Raw genomic sequence first — 25,744 nt, 5'->3', positions numbered from 1 at the left:
AATACATGGTAGCATGAATAGTGTACCAGAACATCTATACCAACTATGGATCAGAAGACTCAGATTCAAAATAGAAATCGCTTCCAAAGGAGGTGGGAACCAACCAAGCTAAGATTCTGTACTGACAAATGGGTGAGAACCAACCAGTCTGATATGATAGTGGTAGATAGTTGAGATTGATCAATCCTGCAAGAGAGGAACATTCCGAAAAAGGAACACACAAAACCGGAGAAGTACCAGGGATAAGGGAGACTTAGAGAAAATGGAGAGGGTAAAGACAACACTCGTACCAGTATTGATCTGAGCACTGGGGGCAGTTACCCCCAAGCTGGATAAATGGCTCCAGCAGATACCAAGAACAACATTTGACATCTCGGTGCAGAGGAGTGCAATCCTGAAAAGAGCTAAGATACTGTGGCGAACCATCAAGCTCAAGCTTGAAGGAGATTCCACCAATTAAGGATGGAATATCTTAAACTTTATCCGCTTGATTTCATATTTATTGATGACAGGTTACCAAAAATCAAAAAAGATGATCTGAGAAGACAGTGTGTGATGGCCTCAATGAAATGTCGACTCATTGCTTGTATGGATTAAGTTATTTCCCGAGGCACTCTATTACTCATCATTCTGCTCAGCTTCCCTGACACAGACACTGTGATGCCTATGTGATTATCTTTTTGGCCCCCTCTGGGGGTAACACTTCGGTCAACATCACTCATCGGCCCCAAGGAGTTCTGCCTCTGTTATTGCTATCTGAGTGGTGGGAGGGGGCAAAGGACAGGGGCTTTATCCCTGCGCCTGTCCTAGTCATTTTTGTAACAGATGACTCCGCCGTACTACAAAGATGCAATCAAGGAGTCAGAAGTCATCGTCAGTCATCTTAAAACAGGTCTTACAACAATGGTGCTTCGGGAAAAGTATGGACACTTTTGGGAAGGCCATTAATTTTATCTCTTGTCTTTACTGTGGGGATGAGTTAAAAGTGTAATAACAGTATCGACGCAAGGGTGGAAGTTTTAAGTACATATGAATGAAAAACTATTGCCATATCACTAACTTTGCCAAGTAAAAATCAGCTCTTCAGAACAATTCAGTTATTACTTATATGGCTAGGGATGCTGCGATAAACAAAAGACAGTATAACTTAAAGAAGGATGAACTATTGATGATCAAATAGTGTACTCAAACTGTTAAAAAGCACCAAGTGATATAGCATGGAAAGATATTCTTCTGTAAAGAAAATACTGTTCAAACACTTGTCACTTGTTTAACGCGCATGGCAGTCTCAGAAGGAACAAATTGTTTCGTGAATGTTTTTTTTTTGTTTTTTTTTGTCTTTGGTTTGCTCATGTTTGAGCAAAACGGTATTAATGGAAAAATCCACGTGACCTCTCAGTGTTGTTAACCGTCATGAGCTTCTTGAAGAAAAGAGCATTTTCCAGAAGTGAGATCATGTGAATTGGAGCTAAAACACCATGATGATATAATATTACAGGTACTTGCAGTTGATCTGTGTTTTTGACCCCTGTCACCTCTTTCTCTCTCTTTTGAGTCACTGAGTTCTCTTACATTACGTCTATTAAAACATTCTCTTATATTCTGTGTATTCAAAATGCTTTTAAATTTTTGAAATTTAACTTTTAAATTCACGTAAGTAAAGGCAAAACATGGAGTTAATCTGCATCTGAGCCTTTTCACACTGCGGTTTTTCCATGCCAATTTTGGACCGACATGAAAAAGAAGAGGCAGGCAGAAGGGAGCATATGTTAGCAATAAAAACTGTCTTGAACCTATATACCATATACCTCCTCGTGTTGTAATCTGTACCACATGCTGAGCTCAGACGAGTGTTGCTCATACTCACTCAGAATAAGCTCAACTATTTCAAAACTAATGTTGAAATAGATGGGCTCAACCTGCAAGCAGGGAATGAGAAATTCAGATGACGTCAAACACTCACTGCTGACAGCAAGTTGAGGTTCTCCAGTAGTCATGCTATTAGTCACTTGTCTTGAACATTGCGTTCCCCCAGCACTGGAGGTGATCTGTCACGGTGGACACGTATTTCTCTCTATAGTGTGTGCTGTCTCACTCTGTCCATCATTTGAGGCCCAATACAACTATTACATTCTGGGCATTCAAGATTCTGCTATAGTGAAAAGAAAAATGCAGTGACTCACTGCAAGATAATCCCACTTCCTGTAGTTTGATGGTTCTTTTGGTGTAATTTCCATACCATGTGTGTGTTTTTCTGTTCCTTATTTGTGATGCATAACGCTGTCATCTCCTCGTTTATCATTCAAATAGCCCAGTGCAGAGAGTGACTACAGTATGCCAATTTCCCATCGGCCTTTGGTGCTGTCCCTACACCGAATTGCGCTTCTATTATATTCTGTCTAGCAGCAAGTGGCCTGAGCAGATGTGTTGATCGATGTCACTGCAGCCTGCTAGATTTTGGGGATCACAAATAATTTGTGTTGTTTGTTCGATAAAAATGCCGCAGTAGACCAAAACAGTAGACCCCGCAGCAGATGCCCAGGTGAAAATAAAATTGAAAACGAGTCTTCCATTTATTCATATCTTCCATGTATTCATAACAGCAATTGTACAAAAATGATCATGTTAAATATTTAAGATCCTGGATTTGCACCCTGAGGTGAGATTACTTATTCACGGCAACTCACATGTGCATCTATATCCACTATAAATATGTGCACTGACACATGCTTGAAGGTCAGCACTGTGAAGTCTCAGTGGAGGTAATGAGATCCCACTCAAGTGGAAAAGAATCACTAGCGCTAGAAGATACACAGTTTCCTTGAGCGCTCCAAGTCTCAATTGGTTTCTTCTTTTGGACTTATTTGATTGGTTGGGGATTTCCTCACTTCGCAATTAAAAAGGTCTGCAATTAAAAAGGGAAGATTCTGACATAATGCCAATAGTTGAGTAAAATAATTAGGAATTCTTGTTGAAGGCTAAAGCAAAGATCTCTGATATGGACTCATTTACCTGAAAACAATAATTTGAAAATGTCATGTGCTGATTTCCCTGACAAATGTTTTGGTTTAAAAGGGACAACAATGAAAAAAAGGGCCAGTAGTGCAATTGAGGGTGAAAAAAAAAAAAAAAATCATGATGGAAGCAATTCCTCCACGTTTGAAAGAGACACACTTAATTTGGCTACATTTCGCAATGATTGAGAAATTTCATACTGTCCGATGTGTGATAAAGATTATCATGACCAGTGGTGTGACTGAGCCTGTTTTCAGGTTTTTTTTTTCCCTCCACAACCTCCTGCTCAAAAAAAGAAATTAATTAAAAAAAATGAATAAAAATCTGTGTTTTTACATGTAGTCAATAACCTTTAAAAACCCAATTATTTTTGTAGTTTTCTCACTTAAGTGCCACTTACTTACAATAGTTAATACTTACAATACTGCCTCTCCTGGGGCACTCTTGGTTCCATTATAAGTAGGCCTCAGCATTATAGTGATTTTATCAATTAATCAATAAAGTTTTATGGCAAACAATTTAAAAAAAAAAAGAAATCTAGGTTTTTCTTCCTTTCTTTGAGGTGGCCCGTCGACACGTTGACGTTCGCCTCACAGTTAAGGGACCCGGGTTCAAATCCACCTCACTCCAGCAACCTCATATATTAGGTTGTTATCATTATGTGCTTATTTCTTGTCTAGAATAATGTGCATTGCTATCCACGTGTGCAGTCCTAGTTCATCTCGCCCCAGTCCTTAGATAAAGCTGTTGACGCAGGAAAGTGTGAGCTGCGACCTTGGCCCAGCTGTTGGTGGCGCCCGATTGGCTCTTTTTGTTATGTCTTGTAATGTGCAATGCTTTGCTGAATGAATAAAAACCAGGCAGGGGCACTTGGGCGTTGAATTAGCGTTGGAGAACACACGAGTTCATTCGTCCAAGCTTTTTCCCTATTCCATGGCATAGAAAAGTCAATCTTGACAGGTCTGAGTTACTCTTTTTGCTGCTTAGCAGCTAGGCTTGTCCTAGTCTTCTTTTAGAGATTTCTCTGACACAGCCTTCCTGTGGGGCGTTTGTACGTTCTCCACGAGCCCGCGTGGGCTCTCTCTGGGCACTCCGGCTTCCTCCCACATTCCAAAAAAAATGCATGGCAGGTGAATTGGACATACTAAATTGTCCTTAGGTGTGATTGGGTGTGTGAATGGTTGTTTGGTTCCGTGTGCCCTGCGATTGGCTGGCAACCAGTTCATGGTGTCCCCTGCCAACTGCTCATAGTCAGCTGGGATAGGCATCAGCAGGGCTGCAACCCTTGTGAGGATAAGCGGGTCTACAAAATAGATGGATGGAGGTTTTTCTCCTTTTTTCCATCATACTTTCTGCTCTAAGGCGCTTTTGTGCCACTCTCCCTTTGTTTTTGTCACAAAGATACACACACCAAATACGATCATACAGACATTCATTTATTATCTTAACCACTTATCATCCCTGGGCTTATTGTCATGGTTTGTAGGATTTTGGGTTGTGGGTTTATCTTGGGGGTTTCTGTTCCTTTCTGTTTACGTATGTAGTTCCTGTTTCTGCTCCTCGTTAGTTCTGATTTAGTCCACCTGTCCGCGTTACCTGCCCCTCGTGTCCTCCAATCCGCTCCCCTTGCCTATTGTTCCTGCCCAGCCTCCGTGCGTTTCTGATTAGTTTGTGAATGTATTTAAACCTAGCTTCTGTTACAGCCCTTGTCGGATCATTGTCTTGTCATGTCATTGTCGTCCTGTAGTCCCGTCTCGTCCATCAGTTCCGTGTATTCCTGCCAGCCTGCCCGTAGTGTTTTCTGTTTTTCCAGCCTGCCTGCGCCCTTAGTTTTTGCCCTCCTGTTTTTCACGCTTTCGTTCCCGTTCGTTGTCAATGAATATGGATTTCGTCAACCCCCTGTCCCGACGCTCCCCTGCTTTTGGGTCCTCCTCCTCCGCAACCATGCCGGCATTCACACCCGCCGCGCACCCCCGTGACACTTATAGGCGTTTTGGAGCCTATCCAAGCTGTCTTTGGGCAGTAAGCAGGGTGCACCCCAAACTGATTGCAAGTGAATTGCAAGGCACACAAAGAAACACACGTAAGGACAATTTAGAATATTCAATTTACCTACGTACCATGCATGTTTTGGGAATGTGGGATGAAATCCAGAGCATCCAGAGAAAACCTATGCAGGCACGAGGAGACCATGCAAACCCCACACAGGAAAGTACCCAGAAGCAAACCCATGAGCCTGGCATGTGAGGCGAATGTGCTTAGCAGTTTTCCACTGTGCCGCCTCTTAACAACATGATTACAACTAAAGACAGCAACACATTTTACACGAGAAAGAACTGGTATTTTCAGTGGTTTAGAACTCATTTAGGTTTTGCTGGGACACACATGGAATAGGTGAGTTCACATTGCAAAATTTATCTAAAGCCCACGGCAACAAAAGGCAGTGGCACAACTAACTTATTCTATCATTTAAAACAGAGGCAACCAGCTGAGTGCCAATCTTTGGGAATGTTGAGGGACACAGAACAGCTACAATAACGAATTCCTGCTAAACAGCAGCATATTGTGGTAGAATCGTTTACCCAATGAAAGAGAAGTGGACGGTGGAAAGCAATTACTAATGTTATAGTAACCACACGTACTGGACGGTTGGGACATAAGTTTCCATTTATGGGAAAATGTATAACACTTTTTAATTCAGCAGATATCGTAGACATCCTGTGTATCATATATTAACTTAATTCCTGTACCACCTTGTAGCGTGCAAAGACTGGCTTCATTCACTCCAGACCCAGAAATGTGCCAAATGTTCACCTGTTTACATCTGTGTATTTTTGGGGTTTTTCTTTTACCATCCCAAGTTTGCACCCAAATGCCCTGCTCCTTCAAAAACTTGCCATACTATTATTACCTAGCATTAGCCTCCAGCTATCGGCTACCTGGTTGCAAGTTTTTTTGTTTTTTTTTTCCTGAAGTTACTTCAACCCATTTTCAGTATAACAGCACTCATGAGAACATGAGCAAAGAGCTGCAGGGCGTGCCGTTTTATGAGTTTGACTGAGCTTTTATCAACAATGAACGGGCTCTATGGATTATATTTGCCTTCAAACAGCGTACTTTCCAGAGGTACACTAATCTTTCTTGCCAAAAGTATATAACTTCCTGTATAAAAGTGATAGACATCAAGGACAGAGCTCATGTTTTCCACCTAAACCAAAATGATGTTTTGTTTGTCAATCTAATGCAAAACAAACATTTTAGGTTTGTTATTTTATCATTCTCAAAAAATTTTGGAGTTGATTATTTATTTGCATACAATATGCTAAAATACACTTATGTTACCCGAAGTATTTAATTCCAGACAGACGTTTTGTTCTATAATCCCAGAAGAGAAGTACTGTAGTAGAGGTTTAGACGACGAAGCTTGTGGAGATACTGTTATAGGTGTGGTGTGCTGGGTTAGTCATCTCCAGTACATCACACACAATAAAGGCAGTAAACACATTGCCTGATCTAGTTTGTTCATTTGAGTCACTCTTTTTTTTTAATTAGCGGAGATGTTAAAATTTAGTATGTGTGCATAGTTTTAGATCCCAGCCATATATGAAGTATTAAAAAAAAAAAACTGGGATGTGTGTTCTACCAAAACACACCATGGCTTTAAGGTAAAAAATGTGCCATATAAAATGGCATTTTTTCATGCTGTGCTAAAATTCCAAAAGAGAAATACTGTTGCCGTTTGTTTTTTGGGGGGTATTTTTTTTAGAATGTGTTTGAGTTTTGTCTCTCATTTTTAGCAATCTGGTTTAGACGACGAAACTTGTGGAGATAATGTTATAGGTGTGGTGTGCTGGGTTAGTCATCTCCTGAACATCACACACAATAAAAGCAGTATACACATTGCCTGATCTATTTTGTCTGTTATTTGAGTCACTCTTTTTTTTTTTTTAGCTGAGATGTTAAAATTTAGTAAGTGTGCACAGTTTAGATCTCAGCCATAAATGAAGTACAGTGGGCCCCCGGGTTACGAACTTAATCCGTTCAGCGGCTACGCTCGTATCTCGAATTGCTCGTATAGCGGGCAATCCAAACCCATGTTAATTCGTGAGTGCGTGCAACGCGCGCAGAAGCCTTAGGTAAAATCATCACGCTGTATACATAAATTAATATTAAGTGACATAATCTACTGTACAGTTGCATTAAATAACAAATACAAAGGATAAATGACTTTTACCTTTGGAAAGACGTGACTTGTGCTGAGATAAGCAGAGATGAGCAGAGATGAATGCTCTAAGTCAATACGGTAAATCAGATATGCTATTGGTCTTACAGTGTCAAAGTAACTTTTTCAGTCAGGGTTTTCTCTACTTCCTTCCATCCCAACCAGCTGTGCCATCAAGCTAGATAAAGGCGTTCGGCCAATAGCATATCGGCACTTCTGTGATTGACGTGTGACACCGGCCAATAGCATCTCCGTGAGTGAGACCGGGTGACCTTAATCGACCAATAGCATATTGGCGTCTCCTTGACTGACTGATAATTATTTGCACTTTTTTTTTAAACGGTTGGAATGTATTGACATCTTATTGATTAAAACACATTTAAATCTGTGACGATTTTTTGTCCTGCAATCGGCACACTTAATTTCATGTCAACTGTTTTTCCCGACGTGAATTGAGCACGGTGGAAGCGGAGAGGTGGTTGTGTGTGTTGCATTTACTAGGCAGCACACTTATGGCTTGTTCGAGCGTCAGTTCACCTTTGGTTACAACTCACAAAATTGCAACAATGACGCTGTCCCAATGCATATCGGGAGATCGCCGACTAACCTGACATGCAATCTTGTCTAGCAACCATTATATGGCGCTGTATCATCACCCGTAATAGGGTGCAGAGATTAACCTCTTGAGTTAATACGGCAACGCATATAGGCTATTGGTCTTACAGTGTTACAGTAACTCTTTCAGTCATGGTGCAAATCACGGAGATACTAAAACATCATCCTCTTATTTCTTCCTTTACCGCTGCTAGTAATTTTAGAAGCTATGTCTAACAGATAAAGTTTGCAAAGTCTTCAAAACATTCCGTTTTTCACTCATTTTGTCTACTTCCTTCCATCCTGTCCCATCAAGCTAGATAAAGGCGTTCGGCCAATAGCATATCGGCATTTCTGTGATTGACGTGTGACGCCGGCCAATAGCATCTCCGTGAGTGAGACCGGGTGACCTTAATCGACCAATAGCATATTGGCGTCTCCTTGACTGACTGATAATTATTCGCACTTTTTTTTAAACGGTTGGAATGTATTGACAATTAATTAAAAAAAAACACACATTTAAACCAATGACAATTCTTTGTCCTGCAATCGGCACATTTAATTTCATGTCAGCTGTTTTTCCCTTTAGCTGTACAAACACTACACTTAAATGGTAATATATTTAGACACCGTGAGTGAGACAGTCAGTGTGAGATTGTAAGACCAATAGCGTTCACGTTACCGCCATAAGTATCTATTAATGATTGTAGATGACGCAACTGCTGAATATATTGACGCAGTTAGGCGAGAACATTTCTACATACTCAATGGCTGGTTTGACGGAATGCTCGCAAGACGAGAGGTTTGCTCGTAAGCGGAGGACAAAATTCTCCCTGATCCACGCTCGTAAGGCGGAATGTTCGCAAATCAGGATGCTCGTAAGCAGGGGGCTGACTGTATTTAAAAAAAACTGGGATGTGTGTTCTACCAAAAAACACCATGGCTTTAAGGTAAAGAGTGTGCTATATAAAATGGCATTTTTTCATGCTTAGAAAATAAGTGAGTGTGGAGAGGGTCCATTATCCATCCATTTTCTGTACTGCATATTCTTCCTTAAGAGAACTACATAAACAGTTGCTGTTGTTGCCGCAGAGTTATCACTTCATAAAATAGAGGATATAGGATGTATAGGCATCAGACTGGTAGCGTAAAGATATTGGAGCAAAGCAAAAAAAAAAAGTATTTAAATATGTTCAATGTGGGCAAAGCTAACGACGTAGAATGTGATAAAGTGTTGGGATATTTTTTATGCTTAAATTAACACTAGATTTTTGGGAGGCATTTTTTTATTTTGGCCTAATTCCAATCCACTAAGCAGCACAAGATTAAACGACAATAGAGACTGCAAGGGTACTTACTGATATCTTTATTTTCAAGGATAATGATGTCTTCCAGTGAGTCTCGGCCTATAATTATTCAATAGGAGGACTGGTATGCCAAAAGAAGAGCTTTTTTTTTTCTTTCACTAAATCCGCTCTGTATTTTTAGCCTACAGCTGAATTGTGCACTTAGTCATGCGTCGAGGAAAACCTCATTGGTTTTGAAAGGACCAAAAAAGGACTGAAATAAAAGATTTCATATGCTCTTTTGAAATAAAAAAAAAAACCTAAGAATTCATGGATATGTAGTAAATGAAAGACACTGATACAAAGGCCTATCCGTGCCCCACCAAAATCTTGAATTCATTGCAAAATATTTAGTTCATATCCTGACGTATGCAAACATCTTCTAAGATTTTACATAAAGCTGCAGCTATATACAGTACTTGTGGGGTTTTCGATTGACAGTAACCACTAAACCAAATAAAATATGCAGAGTGATTTTAAAGCAATGACTGAGTTCTTACTGTGATGACATTACCAAGGATATAATGGAGTGTATTTTATATTGGTGCAAAAGGTCATGTATTAAAATTAGAAATTCAGGGAAATTACAGAGAAGCTCCATCCAATCAGAAAATGGTGGATGGAGTTGCTGTGATATAATGTAGCACAAAAGTAATCACAAACGTTGTCATACACTAATGCACATATATATCAAATAGAAACGACAAGATGATGGAATGTTCACTAGTTAGGGCGTTATTAGAAAATTAATATAACACAATACACTTGTGGTTTCAATACAACAGAAATAGCACACCCATGCTGTACAGTTAGGTAAAAATAACCCAAATCTGGTCAAAATAGGACTAACTTTTTGTGCTTCATCTGGAAGTTGGGTCAAGTGAATAACCTATAAAACAACAAATAAATGTGGTTGTTTTGTACAAATGCATAATATTTGGGGTTGTTGTCATTTAAAAAAAAAAGATACATAAAACAAACCATAAATGTGTTTGTTTTGTACAAATGGATAATATTTGGGGTTGTTTTCATAAAAAAAAAAAAAAAAAAATATTAAAAAAAAGTTTGGTGGTCTATTTTTTCTTAAAACCTTTTTTTTTAATACAATTCATCCATCCATCAATCCTTTATCTACTGCTTTATTCGAAGTTAGGTAATGGTGGCAGCAGCCTCAGCAGAGAAGCCCAGACTTCTCTCCCCAGCCACTTTGCCCAGTTCCTCTGAGAGGATCCCTTGTGGTTCCCAGGCCAGCCAAGAGACAACGTCTCTCCAGCATGTCCTGGGTAGTCCTCCCAGTGGGACATGCACGGAACACCTCACCAGGGAAACATCCTAATAACCAGATGCATGAACCACCTCAACTGGCTCCTCTCAACACAGAGGAGGAGCGGCTCAAAACCCAGCCCCTCCTGGATGACCAAGCTTCTCACCCTGTCTCTGAGGGACACCCTGCGGAGGAAACTCATTTCGGCCACTTGGATCCCGTTCTCTCGTAGATCGACTGGTAAATAGCTTTCAGTATAGCTTTCGTTACCACGACACACAGGTACAGAGTCCGCATTACAGTAGATGCTGTAACCAACCGCGTGTCAATCTCTCATACCATCATACCCTCACTCGTGAACAAAACCCCAAGATACTTAAACACCCCCGCTTGGGGCAGGACCTCATCCCCGACCCAGAGGGGGCACTCCTTCCTTTTCCAACATGAGGACCATGGTCTCTGATTTGGAGGAACTGATCTTCATTCCAGCCGCTTCTTACTCGACTGCGAACCACTCCAGTGTTGGACGTCACTGCTTGAAGAAGTCAACAGCACCACATCGTCCGTAAATAGCAGAGATGTATTCCTGAGAATTCATTCATATTTTCAATTCATTTCTTTCACATATACACATAAACTCAAGAGATTTGGAATTAATTGTGCACAAATTTATCCCAAGAGTACAATAATTGGTAAGTAGGCCTTTGAGCATTCATATTTTTCAAAACCTTTAGGCACCGTGTACACTGAATTGGACAAGAAGAGTTGTCCAATGAAAGAAAAGCGTGACCATTTAAAAAAAGTCTTATTTCTGAAAAACAGTTAAAAACCCAGCAAGGATCTCCTCAAGAAGGTCACAAGGTCATGTGACGTAACATAGCAAGATTCACTCATGCAAGTCTTTGTCAGCATAAGACATAAAAGTCAAACAAAAGTGAAACACGGGGCGTAGAAAATAGTATCAAAATTTTCATTTACTTTGCACTGTGGCCGAATCCAAGTAACATCAACTTTTCACATGTTCGTTCCAATCCCACAATGAAATTAATTCCCAAACGAGATGTGGAATGTGTGAGCCAGTAAGAGTACATCCTTGCCCGTGCTGCATGCGCTGCTTCAAATCTGTCACTGCCCGCTCGTGCTAAGACCCTGGGGCTGCTGTGCAAGGGTTTCCCCCCGAGGTATGGTATAGTATATCTCACCAAGGATTAATGAGTACTGGTCTCCCCTGGTACAGAGTGGCACGATTACATGTCTTGTTAATTCCTGTCTCTCTTGCCTACAACAGCATGTGTGCACCAAGCTCACAGAGCAATGGTAAATACTGAATAAGGAAAAAACGATGCTAAAGTAAAGTGAGTGAAACCTTCACTATCAAGCCCATGGAAGACCAGTAATGCAGTTCAATGCAAAAGAGTAAAGTACCGCTGCTATAGCAAGTATGGTTTATAAATAAACAATCAACACAGTCATTCATAAACTTAAGCGATCTTCTCATGGAACTGGATCTAAACTGTGTTCTGTTTTCATGGTTAAGTAGCATGAGTTTACCGATTCGGCTAATTACGATGTTTGAAATGTACTTTTATTTAAAGAGGTTTCTATTCAGAGAGAAACCTTGCTTTACGAACTTGAGATATTTGGGCACTATATTTGTAGGCAGCGCTGATGCGCTCGAGTGTATAAACTGGTGCATTTTCGTGTCAATGCAAGCCTTCGTCTAAGAAAATTTGGCAGGCAGCTCTGCGCCATGCTTGGCATTTCAGCACATCAAGGGAATTTCCTTCCACGATGTTGAGCCCTTCCAACTCAGTATACAAAATTTATATATTAGGGATAATGGCTTACAGCTGATCTTCCACAATTTTAGCACACTTGGTTGATTCAACCTTTGTACATTGGATGACATGAGGAAGGCCTCGGCAGAAAAAAACAACAAGAACTGTATACTCTACGAAAACGATCATGTTCCTAATGTGTAAACACTTGTAGGCTTGTTCCAGTAAACAAAATGCTATTGACATGAATAGGTAGGTGCTAAACACTCTTTCTGAATGTGTGCATATGGCGATGCTAAGATAATGTTCATGCTTAAGTCCATTTCTTGACTTTGATGGAACTGTTGCCACAGCCAGCATGGGCGCCATCACATATGTGCATATATTGCCCTTAATAGGAACACTGCCAGTGCCAACATGCCTGCCATGTTGGCATGGCAGGGAGCCTTCTCTAATCTACTGTATATGTGTGACAACGGTGGCACAGCAACAAACACATGTACTAGCGATGTAGTGCAATTGCGGACAATCCTGGAGGAAATAACATTCCTGGACAGATACTGAAGAAAATGATGTTTTGAGTGGACTGGACACTGTTTTCTGTTTGATAAATCTGGAGTTTATTGGCTGTGGGTCGGTTAAAATGAGGTTCCATTGTGTATACATAAACTGTATAGCCCCCCCAAAAAACTCCACCACCCACCAATTAAACGAGCAGCAGTGAGACTCACCTGTGTATACTTGTGTCCCTCAATCAGGCAAAGAAAATATTGTCATAGTACACAATTGGTCTGTAATACAAGAAAGACTGCATGATAGTGTTTTAAAGCCTAATGTGACATTTTCCATACGATTTTTGAGAGCAGGCGAGTCGGCCAGGACTTAAAAAGCCCACCACCATTTGCAAAACAAAACTGTGCATTAAAAAAAAAAAAAAAAAAAAAAAACAGGCGGTGCTCATTCTTGGGCCCCGGGTATCATGTTTGAAATACCATTGCCTCTGGCATTACCAAAAATCAAACAGGGGTTGTCGTCCTGGGCCTTGCATGGACTGTAAAAAAATATTTCAACATATAGTTTCCTGTTCTGGCAGGATACTGCCACCAAAGAAGGGAAACCCAACACCCACCTGCAACAGAATCAGTTATTGAGAGAAGAGCCCCTGACATCTTGACGCAAGTATGTGTGTGTGTGTGTGTGTGTGTGTGTGTGTGTGTGTGTGAGAGAGAGAGAGAGAGAGAGAGAGAGAGAGAGAAGGAGGAAAAGAGACAGAGAGAGAGAACGAGAGAGAGTGCATCTGTGTAGGAGGCTCACCATATGCTAGATGAGCCATTGCAGAACTGATGCAGCAGGTGAGAACAGACATGACAGCATTGGGTGAGAAGGGTTTTGTTGAGGCTTACTCAGTACATTAGCACCAAAGAATGACACACTTCACATTGAAGGGATCGCTGTTACAAATTAATCCCAGCACAGCAATATGCAACATAAATTCAAGTGTTACCAATAATTACAGGATATTGCTCTATCTCTATAGGACTGACTACCTATTTTTAGGATACATTCTGAGAGGGGCTGCTCTTCTTTCACCAGCGGATAGCTAAAGCCCAAAATGTACAATTGCACATCTAAAGTTTATTGTGATTTGCTAGGAATTTTGCAGAAGTGATCATTCAAAAATGTCACCACTTCAAAAGATTTACTCAAGTACTGCAATGTCTATCTGGTATGTTCTCTTTTTTCTAACCTTGTTTAGTCATTATTTTGCTGAAGAACACTGTGAGAAAAATGTAGTACTTGAGTGCGTGTGTGTGTGTATGTATCAAACTGATAGCCCTTTCACATTAATCAGTACTCTAGAAGTAGCTCTCGGTTTCGGAATGGGTGGTAAGCCCTTCCCTGGAGAAAGAACGTGCTGTGACATTGCTGAGCAAGGATCAAAATATCACGATCCCCCGCTGGCAGACAAGGGGAGATTCAAAGTTCATTCTTCATATACAGTACTTAAAATAATGATGTCAACACATATGAAAGACTGAAAAGAGAACCAAGTATTGCCAATGAGAGGAAATCATTGAGTACCGTATTTTCCGCACTGTAAGGCGCACCTAAAAGCCTTAATTTTTTTTAAAAGCTGATGGTGCGCCTTATATATGGATCAATATTGCGATTGGGATTCGTAGACGGGGAATGAAGTGATAAGTAAGCTTTACCTGTTTCTTTTGTGTGTTTACACATGAACAAGGTTGGTCATATTGACATTAAGTTATTATACAATTGAGAGTTATTATTTGAGTTATTATTATTACTTTCAGTATTGCTTTATTGTGATTGAAAAAGTTTTAAAATATGTCATTAATTGAGGGCGCGCCTTGTAATCCGGTGTGCCTTATATATGGAAAACGTTTTAAAAGATGTCATTAATTGAGGGTGCGCCTTATAATCCGCTGCGCCTTATATATGGAAAACATTTTAGAATGTGTCATTAATTGAGGGTGCACCTTATAATCCGGTGCGCATTATAGTGTGGAAAGTTTGGTACTCAATGATTTCCTCTCATTGGCAATACTTGGTTCTCTTTTCAGTCTTTCATATGAGTTGACATTATTTTAAGTATATGAAGAATGAACTTTGCATCTCCACCCCCCCTTTTTTTTTAACAAATGTTACATAAACAGCTAGCATAATCTGTGCACTTTTATTACAAACTATAGCCACATTCATAGCGTTTATGCTCTCCCAAAATACACAATAGTGGTGCTATTAACAGACCTGCATTCAGTAGCATCAATTCTAACTCAATTTAAAAAAATTATTATGCTGCCAACATCTTAGCCCTCTTAGTTGGCAAAGCAGCACAGCACAAAACTCAAGCTCACTTTTCAGATCCACACTCAACCTATTACGGATATGTCATTTGATGTAAATTTGCCTAAACACCACATAGTTGCAATTCATGGGAACATGGCTTCCACACTATTCCCCATTGTTGCATACCTCTATTAAATCAGAAGCCTAAAAGTGCGAGTATTCACTGAGCATATTAACAGTTTATAAAAATATGATTCACACTTGGGAATGTAAAAGAATATAAATCACCTTTTTTTGGACTGTAATGTCTACAATCGATACAACATGGGCCTTCATATAGGGGTTTGCCGATGACAACCACACACTCGCCAACACACACTCGACACACTTCGTTTTTTTGTATTGATTCACACTCCTGACTGGGACACAAACTTGGCATTAGCCGGAGTGTACTGTCAAGTGCAGAGAGGAACTTCCCGGATATACACTATGCACTCCGAATTGCGGAAACCAAACAGCCATTGAGCAAGCGTGTCACAACCACAGACGGGCTCACGTCACATCATGACTGTAACTCAAAGAAAAAAAACAGACTTCTTTTGAGAACAAATGCACAGTAAATATTCTGGACAGACAACTTGAGACAAGACAGTTCCAAAGACAGGTGAGGGAGGCCATTTACAGTACGATGAGAAACTTTGTCATCAGAAGAGGAAGCTTACACCACCACCTATACTGTAATATCATCATTTCATCCCTTCCAAAGATATTCAATACTTTATCTTCATGCACATGACAAACGACACAGCGACTTTTGGCCTTCAGGTGCTCTCGCAACCATTGTTACAATCAAATATGCTACTCAAGAAGGCGAGGAGGCTTTATGTCAAAAGACTGTCAGCATCCATAGAAATACATTCACCACCTAACATCCAGCTGAGTTGTTGGCATTTTTAAAAAGGAGTATATGTATACTGTCTCTGTCCTGTTCAAATGAACGAATTGCTCCCACTCTCCTTCACAATTTTGCATTAAGGAAAGGGGACCAAAACCGCTTCACGAGGAAGACACAGATGTCAAAACAGACCCTGTAGCCAAAACAATGTCTTTATGGACTACGACCAAATTGTGCGTTCTTGTCCAGCTGTTGTCAACCTGAAGCTAGACAAAAACACAATTCTCCAAGAGGAAACTTGACATCTCAGAAAGCAGTCAGAGAAAGTGACATTGAAGTGAAGGCTTAGCATTCAATTGTTTTGTATCCTTGGATATTTTTCAAGTCAGAAGTCTAATTAACAGTAATGGTGCAATGGAGCATTTTTAATTCAGTACACATACCGCATTCACTTTGTAGTATAGCGGTTGAAAACCCCTCCTTTATCATGTAAGTTACATTTATGGGAGCAATTCAGCAGCTAGGGGTGAAACAAGTTTGAATTTTAAAAAGAGCACCATTTTGTTTTTTATGCCTCGAGCACACCCTCAGAATGACATGTCAAGGAGGTCACAACATTTATTCATAACATACCACCAACACCTTGCAAAGCATTACTTAAAAGATGACTGAAAAACACATGACAGTCAGTGCAATAGCCTTGGTAGGCTTTTATTTTGAAGGTGTGGTGGTGTGGCAGCAGGCTTGACTTTTCTTCTCGCATTTTCACTTTGCGGCTATCTTGGCCCAGTTTTTTATTACCATCACATACAATACCCTCTTGGAAGTAAATATCCCAAAAGGGTTCTTGTTGAAGGACACAAGTCCTACCCAAGAACCATGCGCTTCAGTAAAACACTTCTTGAAAAAGATTCTTTAAGAGTTCTTTGTAAGATTAATGGGTTCGACACACTGGAGGCAACAAAATACCGCAACTCCTCCTAGATCAAACTTTACACATGGAACACAGTAAGCAGTTGCAATTGCAGCAGCGACAGACATCGCTGTCTGCTGTCACTACAACAGATTTGACTGGCTAAAAATTTGAGGAACCCTTAAGATTTTTATTGTAAACAATAGTTTTATTAAGAATACCCGTATGAAGATTTAGAATTTTTCCGTGGATTATTTGTATTATTCACGTTAACCCTACTCTGCTAATCCCAAACTTTCGCTGATTGGTTGTAGTGCCTGGTGACAACATGAAACATTTTTCAAATTTCTAGTGTCGCTTTGCAGATCGCTGAGTGTACGTAGGCGTGCAGGAGCGAAATTTTAAATACGGTGGGGAGAGGGAAGGCGATTTTCCTCTTGACGCCTTGGTTCTGTACAGTGGTGAATAACTGAGAAGCGAGTGCCTCGCCGCTCATGTCTTGAACCCATAGGCATTCGTCTCTGAACCATTTTAATCCAGTCATTTAACTTGAGGAGAAACAGCATGGAACTAATCACGGTGGCTGAGTCCATGCAACGTACAGTAAGTCCCTTGGTATGTTACACTGTCATGGTGATATAATGTCACTATGGTTACAGAACGCTTTTTATCCTTATAAATGATGACTCATTGCAGATGTACCTGGCTCTGAAAAAAAAAAAAAAACAATCAGTCCAACAACTGCCTTAATGAATTTACCAAGTCAAGTCAAGTCTATTTATAAGGCATAATTAAAAACAACCTCAAAGGGCTGACCAAAGCGCTGCACAATTACTAAAATAAAAAGCAAGTTATTGCGCACAATTATAATAGTAAAACAGTGATTAAAATCAATATAAGGCAGAGTTAGAATAAAAAGGGAGGTAAAACAGACAGAGCCAAGATTACTTGTCTACATGGAGTGAATGCCTGAGAGAAGAGATTTTAAAATGTTCAAGTGACTAAGCAAGCCCTAACCTGAAAAGGTAAGCTGTTCCATAGCTTTGGGGCCAACACAGAGAAAGCTCGGTCACCACGAGTAGCAAGCCTGGACCGAGGGACTTCCAGGGGCAGCAGGTTTGACGACCTAAGTGTCGTGGTTATCGTTGTAGATGTAATGGTGCCAAAACATTTAAAAACAATTAATAAAACTTTAAACCGTTTTCCACCGTTCATATTTAGATACAGCTGATAAAATCCTTTCTAACATGGTTAGCCTACAATTTGTACAGATTTGATCAGTTGCCATCAATTGCAATACACTCCTTGCAGTGTCCCAAAAGAGTTCTTCTCGCAGTGCAGATTATCTACCGAGAACCATTTGCTTCAGTAAAAGACTTATTGAAAAAAATTCGTCAAGGGTTCTTTGCAATACCAATGGACTCGACACACGTGAGACAACAATTATATACAATACTACGTCGGGCTTAAAGACTGGTTAAAGAACCACAGAGCACGCCGCTGTACCGGCATGCATTACATCACCTTTCCAAACCTCATTACATCACCTCTTCCTCATGCTAAACACTTGCCACACCTCGTATGCAGCTGGAGAACTTTTGTACGCCAAATGGACTGAAAGTGGATTGGTCTTGGCATTAAACAATACAATCACACAGTGCAGCGTGATGCGTTACGGTTTCGCTGCCTCAGACTTTCTGGACTATGTGTGTTGTAATTAAAAACTGGAGAGGAGCCCGTGCCGAAGGAGTGCATACTAAGCGTCCCCCTGCCAAAGATGTCCTCCATAGAATTAGGCAGTCCCTAAGTCTGCTGTCTTGTAAGTCTGCCTCTGTACAGTGTGTGTCATTTCAGTCTTTGTAATTACACAGCTATTTTCCCAGAAAATGTGACGGGCTTACATTGTAAGGGGGGAAGCACCATATGACATCATCTATCTGGAAGTAGTTGAAAGTCTAATAGCACACAATTGTGTACAGTATAAGCATTTAGCTAGAATGTATTGGCAACGATTAGAAGGCATTGTTAGACTTTAAAAGGCATGTGCATTCAAATTCTAATGTGAAATATCTAATAGACTACGTGCTGTTCTTCGCCATCCTCAAGATAACGCGGTGACAGTTGCTTCCATCTTCCCCACCATCCAACACAGAGTGCCGTACTGTAGCTGTATGACACGCTTTGACACACTGCAGCATTTTCTGCCACTCAGTCCACTGAAGGACGTGTTCCAGAGGGAGATTGAAGACAGAATAGCCGACATTATGAGAAAACTGCAAATGAAAGCAAATTTCCTTGGCTCCCGCTTGACTGTGCTGAAACGAACCCTCCCACCAAAGTGGCGCACACAGTCGGTATAGCAAATTTTGAGAAACTAAACAAACAGGGGTCGTACACCAGTGTTTTCAGGCTTCAGGCATTCGTTGGTGATGCATCAATACAGTCAGCTTCTCAAACTTTCCCTCTTTCACTCTGTTTACCTCCCTCACTCAAAACCCAGGTTTTATTCTCACTGCTCTGCATAATGGATGATAGCACATTGGTCCCCCAGGGTCTTTCATTATGTAAACCTGTTGCAAGAACAGCAGTTTTTCAGCATTCATCAAACCAACAATCACGTATTAGAGTGGTGTGTAATTTATTGCCATTTACGCAGCCATAAAGCCAGAACACAATTAGTAAAGGACAAGTACAAAAAAAACAAAAAACAGAAAGCCAGTATAGAAACTGCAAAGGGGTATTGTCAGTATCAGAATAGGTACGCACAGACGGTCGTGTACTATCGATTTAGGGAAGCTTAAAATGCGCATCAAGCTGCAGGGCATGACATCTGCAAGAATTTCACTAATATGTGTGAGACAGCAAAGCTCTTACTTACTTGCCGCTGCTTTTATGATCTTTTCACAGCATTCATTTACAGGGGCTGTACAATTTCAGAGATTACAGGTAGACAAAAAAAAGAAAAAAATTCAACACAACCTCACAGGGGTTTGTGTATGTTCAAAGGAAGAAGCTTCTAAAGGGCTGGTAGGATCTAGGTGAAGGTACATACATCAGATTTCATCTTCACCATTTGAGTCACATCGAAACAATTGCAGGCCCCGGAATCATAATTCCATTAGCCGTCCTCCATGAACCTCAATTTTTAAAAAATGCTCAAGGATTTTTTTTTTTTTAACTGCATTAACTGCTATAACAAGCGGGTACCTTTTATTTGGTGTGCATCGTCGAGAAGACAAGTCAAGCTAGATAACTGTTCATGCTGTGCATGATAGTAACACACCATGACTGTGGTGAGAAGGCCAATTTCAAAATAAAATTATGCCAAAAATAATAATACACAAATCTAAGTGCCTTGTTATGCTTTTACCGGTATTTTAACTTAAATATGTTTGTGGCAGCATGTGGTGACTGACTTAACTGGTCCTCCCGACTGGAAAATGGAGCTCAGTTAAGGTTTGTTAACAGAAACCATTTTCCAGCACCGATTAAAGGTGCTAACACACGCAAACACACGTCACCCCCGGTCCCCTCCATCGTTTTTGGAGGGAGCGTCATCTTGGCATATTAGTGCCATATGTTTGTGAGCTCGGCTTTTCCTCAGGAACAAGTGCAAAAAATAATAATAAAACACCTGCGTGCACTGCACTGCTTACTGCTTAAGTGGCCAGAAAGAAATCAATATTCACAATTTTAAACAATTGAAGGATGAGAACTAAACCGTGTGTAATTTGACCAAGGCCATATGCTTCTTTGTATTCCCACCACCAAGTCGGAGACCAGCCCGCTCCCAGCACCTGCCCTAAACTGGTCACCAGTCAATAGAAGGACACTCTCTTAAACGAGCTATTCACACTTTCATTTAGACCCTCATTAGTGAGAACTGAACTCATGCAGGCTTCTAGCTAAGAAAATCAAATGTAACACTTAACGAATGCTTTTGTGAAACATTGGGTCAGACCTCAACCACTAAAGCCATTTACTTCACATAACATCTTATTTTCTACAGACATTTCAGCAGTTAAGTGACAGCAGTTGAAAAGAAGATAAGAATTATCAAGCCATTTTCTCAAACGGTCTGCTTTGGTCAGATGACATGAAAGGCTTTGTTTAGCTGTTGGATGCCACTGGAGACAGCATGCGCCAGCCAGTACTAATATAAAAAAATTACAGATGGACTCTCACTTATATAGTGCATTCATACCTTTGGTACTCAAAACGCCACTCACAAATTAGTTATTTACCTACTGATGACAAGGCATCAAGAGCAACTGGGGGTTCAATGTCCTGCTTTAGGACACTTTGACATGGTCAAGATGGTTGGGGATCGAACCCACACCTGCTGAGCTGAAGTTGAAAACGTGGACCGTAAGGTTTATTTTGTCCCCTCTTTACGCCATTTTTTTCGCCTTACGACACATCCAACATAGCATTAGTGTGTGTGCGTGACTGCAATGTTGGATGTGTCCAAGTTCATCTGTCTATAAACGCATTACCACTTACGTCAATATAGTGGACCCCCGGGTTACAGCGTCCCTGGCTTACGTTTTTTTTCATGTTGCGATGTGGAATACAGAGTTTTTTCGTCCCCTTCTTTAAGGTATTTTCCCCGCTTTGCGACAAAAACAACTGTCATAACCCTAGGGGGTTGGCTGTATTTGCATTTTGTCTCAAGCTGCAGGCGTATTTAGGTAATTGCACTTATTTTCTGTTGCTGTCAATGCCTCCATGCAGCGCGTCACTACAATACTGGCCTGCTATTGGTCAGCGTCTCCTCACGGAGATGCTGGTCTGCTATTGGTCGGCCTCACATGTTTCAAAATGGCGGAACGGTAAAGCTTTGTTCTATCGTGAGTGGTTACAAAACCGTATTTTAGTGCATTTTACTGTTTAATTCAAACTTGAATGGGTTAGCCATGGGTCCCAAGATTGCTAGTGATGTTAAAGAGAGAAGAAAGAAGATGATTTATAAGGAAACGAAGCTGGAGATAATCAAAAAATACAAAGCTAGCCTAGCCTAGGCTTACTATGGAATATGGCCATAACAAGCGCCACTCAAAGGTAAATAAATCATGTCTATATTTTTTTTTATTCATGATGTTTTCTGATTGTGTACATGTGTGTACAATTTTGATGTTTTTACCTGGGATTCTAAACGCATTAGCTATTAAACATAGGTTTGGATTGAAATCATGTGAAAGGTATACAGCAAGACTGCACCACCAAACTAAAGCCAAACCCGTGAAAAGCCAAACGCTTAAAAATCTGCAAGCACGGCCAATGGTTCAGTGTACACTGGAGCTCAAAGAGTCTTTGGGGTTTCTCTGCAGGGTTATCAAGCCTTATCAATCAAAGTCAGCATGCACAAGTTACAATTAAAGAGCGTTTGCAGTAAGTGTCCCTTCAACTCACCACTCGCATTCTTTCCACAGCTGAGGTGTTGCCAGTGCTGCAGTGACCCCCACAGCTCAGCATCACAGCTGACGGCCTGCTCCAGGCTCTCCACGCTCAACTTGGGGATATTGTTGTCCCGCTCCAGCAGCGCACTGCGGAGCGCCCGCGCGTGTATCTCGCGGAAGAGGCTCTCCATGCACGCCGCCAGATAAATGGCCGCGTGCTCGTGGATCCTGACCGCGATCCTGCTGTCGACCATCCACCTGAAGAATCTGCCCACGTTAAAGACGAGCCCGCAGCGCACGGACTTGGCGCGGGCGAACTTGTCCTCCTCCGTGCTCATGTTGTATAGCGACAAGGCGCCGAGTGCAGCGCCGATGCAGTTCGTGGAGACGACCCAAGACAGAACCATCTTTATGGCACTTTGGATCTCGTATTTGGTGCATTTGGCGTAGCGTAAACTCAAGCGCTGCGCTTCCTTGGCCACCCTGACGAGGGCCCGGCTGACCAGCGCCGAGAGCCGGAGCAGGACGTCCTGCGGCGGGCTCTGTACGCTCACCCCCTCGTCCCTATGCAGGGCTCTCGCCACCTCCCCGAGGCTCCACGGCACATCCTCAAGCTCGGGTAGTTTAGCGCACTGGCCCGTGCACTCCAGGATCTCGGCGTCTTCGACCAGGACCGTGTTGACAGTGTCCAGGCTGTTGTTTCGACTGTGCATGGAGTCCGTTAGTTGCCAGCAGTTCCCCCCATGTGCCTCCGAGCAGCACAGCGACGCACTGGAAGACCTGAAGGAGTCCGCGGCTCCACCATAACCCGAGTCGAGAGTCAAATCCTCCAGGGTCCTCGCTGCTGCTGACTTGCTACTCCTTGCCATAACTGAGCTTCATAGCGACAAGAGAAAGTGGAGGAAATCGACGAGTGTGCAAACGCGTGCTCCATTCGCAGGAAACGATCATTTCTGTAGGCTGGAAGTGCGTCCAACGATAACAATACAAAGTTAAAGAGAGCCCAGTGCACCAGCCGTCAAACGGTTCGACCAGCGCAGTGGCTGACAGTTGGGGGCGGGGACATGGCGCCAAGCTGATAGCCAATCGAGGCGCGATGGTGAGCGCTAACTATTTCTGATTGGATGAACCGTAGCTCACAATGGAAAGTCACGAATAAGGCGCGTCTTGAAGCTTTTTAATACAAATGCGCTGTAAACAACGTTTTCCCCTGTGATTCTCTTGACGGTGGCAAGTAAGTAAAAGTAGATACGCGTTTGTACTCAAGTATATACAATTGGCAAATTACATCAAGGCTATAAGGTCTATAAATGTCCGGAAATGCTTGTAAATGACTTAAATTTATTTTCATTAAACGCTCGCAGAAAATGATGAGAAAATGCAGGAGAGAGGACAAAGCCTTTCACAATATATTTTTCCGGATCCATATGCCTCATGGTAACACGATTCAAGACCATTAATAATAAATTACAGGCGGCATAAAGTATCATTGTGTCTTCGTGTAGAGGTTAGCTAGAAGATCTGAAGTATTTCCAAGGTCATTTGCAGGATGGTATCACTTTCAGGTTCATACCTGTATACCTAACCTGTAGTCTATGTGTAAATTGTGAATACTCTGATCTCGCGTTGTATATTCATAACTTATATTTAATGCACATACTTCTTCTCTAGTTTGTTATACAGTATTTGGGATGATTTGTAGTTTTTGTTTTTAAATTGATGTTTTTTCATTAGTGGTTGCATGGTTTTAATTCCGTGAATAAAACATAACCGCATGTTTAAAAAGATATCCCCATAAAATAATATCAGCTAATGTTGAACGAGTCATCATCACAACTTGCAATTTTGATCACTGTCAGACCTTTTTTTTTTTCTCTCGTTTGCATATGATTCACTATGACGTGACGGAATGAAAATGTTTCTGGAGCAACAGGGACCTCCAAAGGCACACGTCGGTACTTCAACAATACGGAATTTATGTTTTGTTTGGTTTTTGTTTTTTTTAATTATTGCACCATATCCAAAACAAATACAGTACGTACAAAATGACCACACTGAATGATATACAAATATCAATAGAACATCTTTAACAGTATCAATCATACATTAATATCAACATTAACATTAATCTCTCGTAAAACACAATTAAAAAATAAAGAATAAAATAAATAAATATGCTAGGGGGTACAAAAAAAATTATATAAACAAATTGAACTTTTTACAAATCTCTATTGTTTTTTGAGCCATTTTGTTGTCTGAATCTCTCATTAAAAGGATGTATTGTTTGACCTCATTACAAAATACATTAAAACAAGGTTTCCTTTCAATAAATTTGGAACAATGAAAGTGATATTTTGACAAAAACATTAACAAATTTAGAAAATAAGTAGAATCACTTTTTCCTCTATTTTCAATAAAGCCAAACAAGACATTCTTCCAAGCAATCTTGACATCCTTTTCAAAATTATTGTAGACAAAATCACATCATTTCTGCCACAATAAACTTACAAATGGGCAATACCAAAATAAATGAACAATAGTCTCTGGGGAATCATGACATGGAATTTATGGTTTGAATTGAAAAGAAAACAAAAAGCTACGTCATCGTTGGTTGAGGATACACCTCATCAGTTAAGTTTGAATTCCTCCACATTTAATGGAACCGAACCATCTTTTAAAGTATTTTGTAACGAGGTGAAACAATACATTCTTTTAATTAGATATTCAGAAAATAAAAAGGCTACAAAAAAAACAACAACAGAGATGTGTGAACAATTAAACGTATTTATTTAAATGTGTGGACTCCTAGCATAATTATTTATTTATTCTATTATTATTATTATACTGTAATTATCTTTTTTCTGTCACTTCTTTTGTATATTTGGATTTATTGTTATGCATGATATGTTCTACTAATGTTTGCTTAATGTCCAGAGGTGTTGTTTTATAGATTCTGTACTTTGTATGAAGTTATTGCAATAAAAATTATCAGTTTAGTTTGGATTTACAATCTATAACATAAAAGCCTTCTAATATGCTTTGACCTTTAAATAATGTATTTAGTTCACGCATTCATTTGCATTAATTTGTTATTTACCTTTGACGTAAAAAGGCAGTCGAATCTTAGATTAAAGACCTTAAAAATATTTTTGACCGACAGTACGTAGTTTATTCATTTAAAATTAAGCTACAGACTGAACTAAAAATGTTTTAGCCCATTTGACTTTTTAGCTGCAACCTCTAATCAAATACAACACTGCATTATCTAAGAAGTTTAGAACCTTTCCCAGAGAATAATCGGGTTGAATAGTTTGTTTTGGCCAAGTTAAGTGTGGAACAGTCTCATCGTCTTTTCTTGCATTAAATACCGATACCTTGTTTACTTAAAAATATGAATCATATGGGTGTTCATGAACTATAAATGATGTTTTGTGTTCTTTTCAGTGGGATTTTGTGCCTCATACTGAATTCACCGCCATAAACTGTGAGACATTTCATATAACATCT

At 40.5% G+C, this 25,744-nt stretch overlaps 1 protein-coding gene across 2 annotated transcripts in view; it reads right to left on the bottom strand.

Annotated features, from left to right (window-relative positions):
* abtb3b (ankyrin repeat and BTB domain containing 3b) overlaps positions 1 to 23,280 on the bottom strand; it is an 81,342-nt gene extending 58,062 nt beyond the window's left edge. For both annotated transcript variants that reach the window (XM_088416656.1, XM_088416657.1), the window contains exon 1: positions 22,251 to 23,280. In XM_088416656.1, the coding sequence (XP_088272782.1) occupies positions 22,251 to 23,106 (856 nt within the window). In that variant the 5' untranslated portion in view covers positions 23,107 to 23,280. The remainder of the gene's footprint in view (positions 1 to 22,250) is intronic.
* Positions 23,281 to 25,744: the final 2,464 nt, after the last annotated feature.

This window comes from Hippichthys cyanospilos, chromosome 6 (genome assembly GCF_059441005.1).
Source record: "Hippichthys cyanospilos isolate Australia breed blue-spotted pipefish chromosome 6, RoL_Hcya_1.0, whole genome shotgun sequence".
NCBI classification, from domain to species: domain Eukaryota; kingdom Metazoa; phylum Chordata; class Actinopteri; order Syngnathiformes; family Syngnathidae; genus Hippichthys; species Hippichthys cyanospilos.
This window is presented reverse-complemented; position numbering and strand designations above follow the sequence as displayed.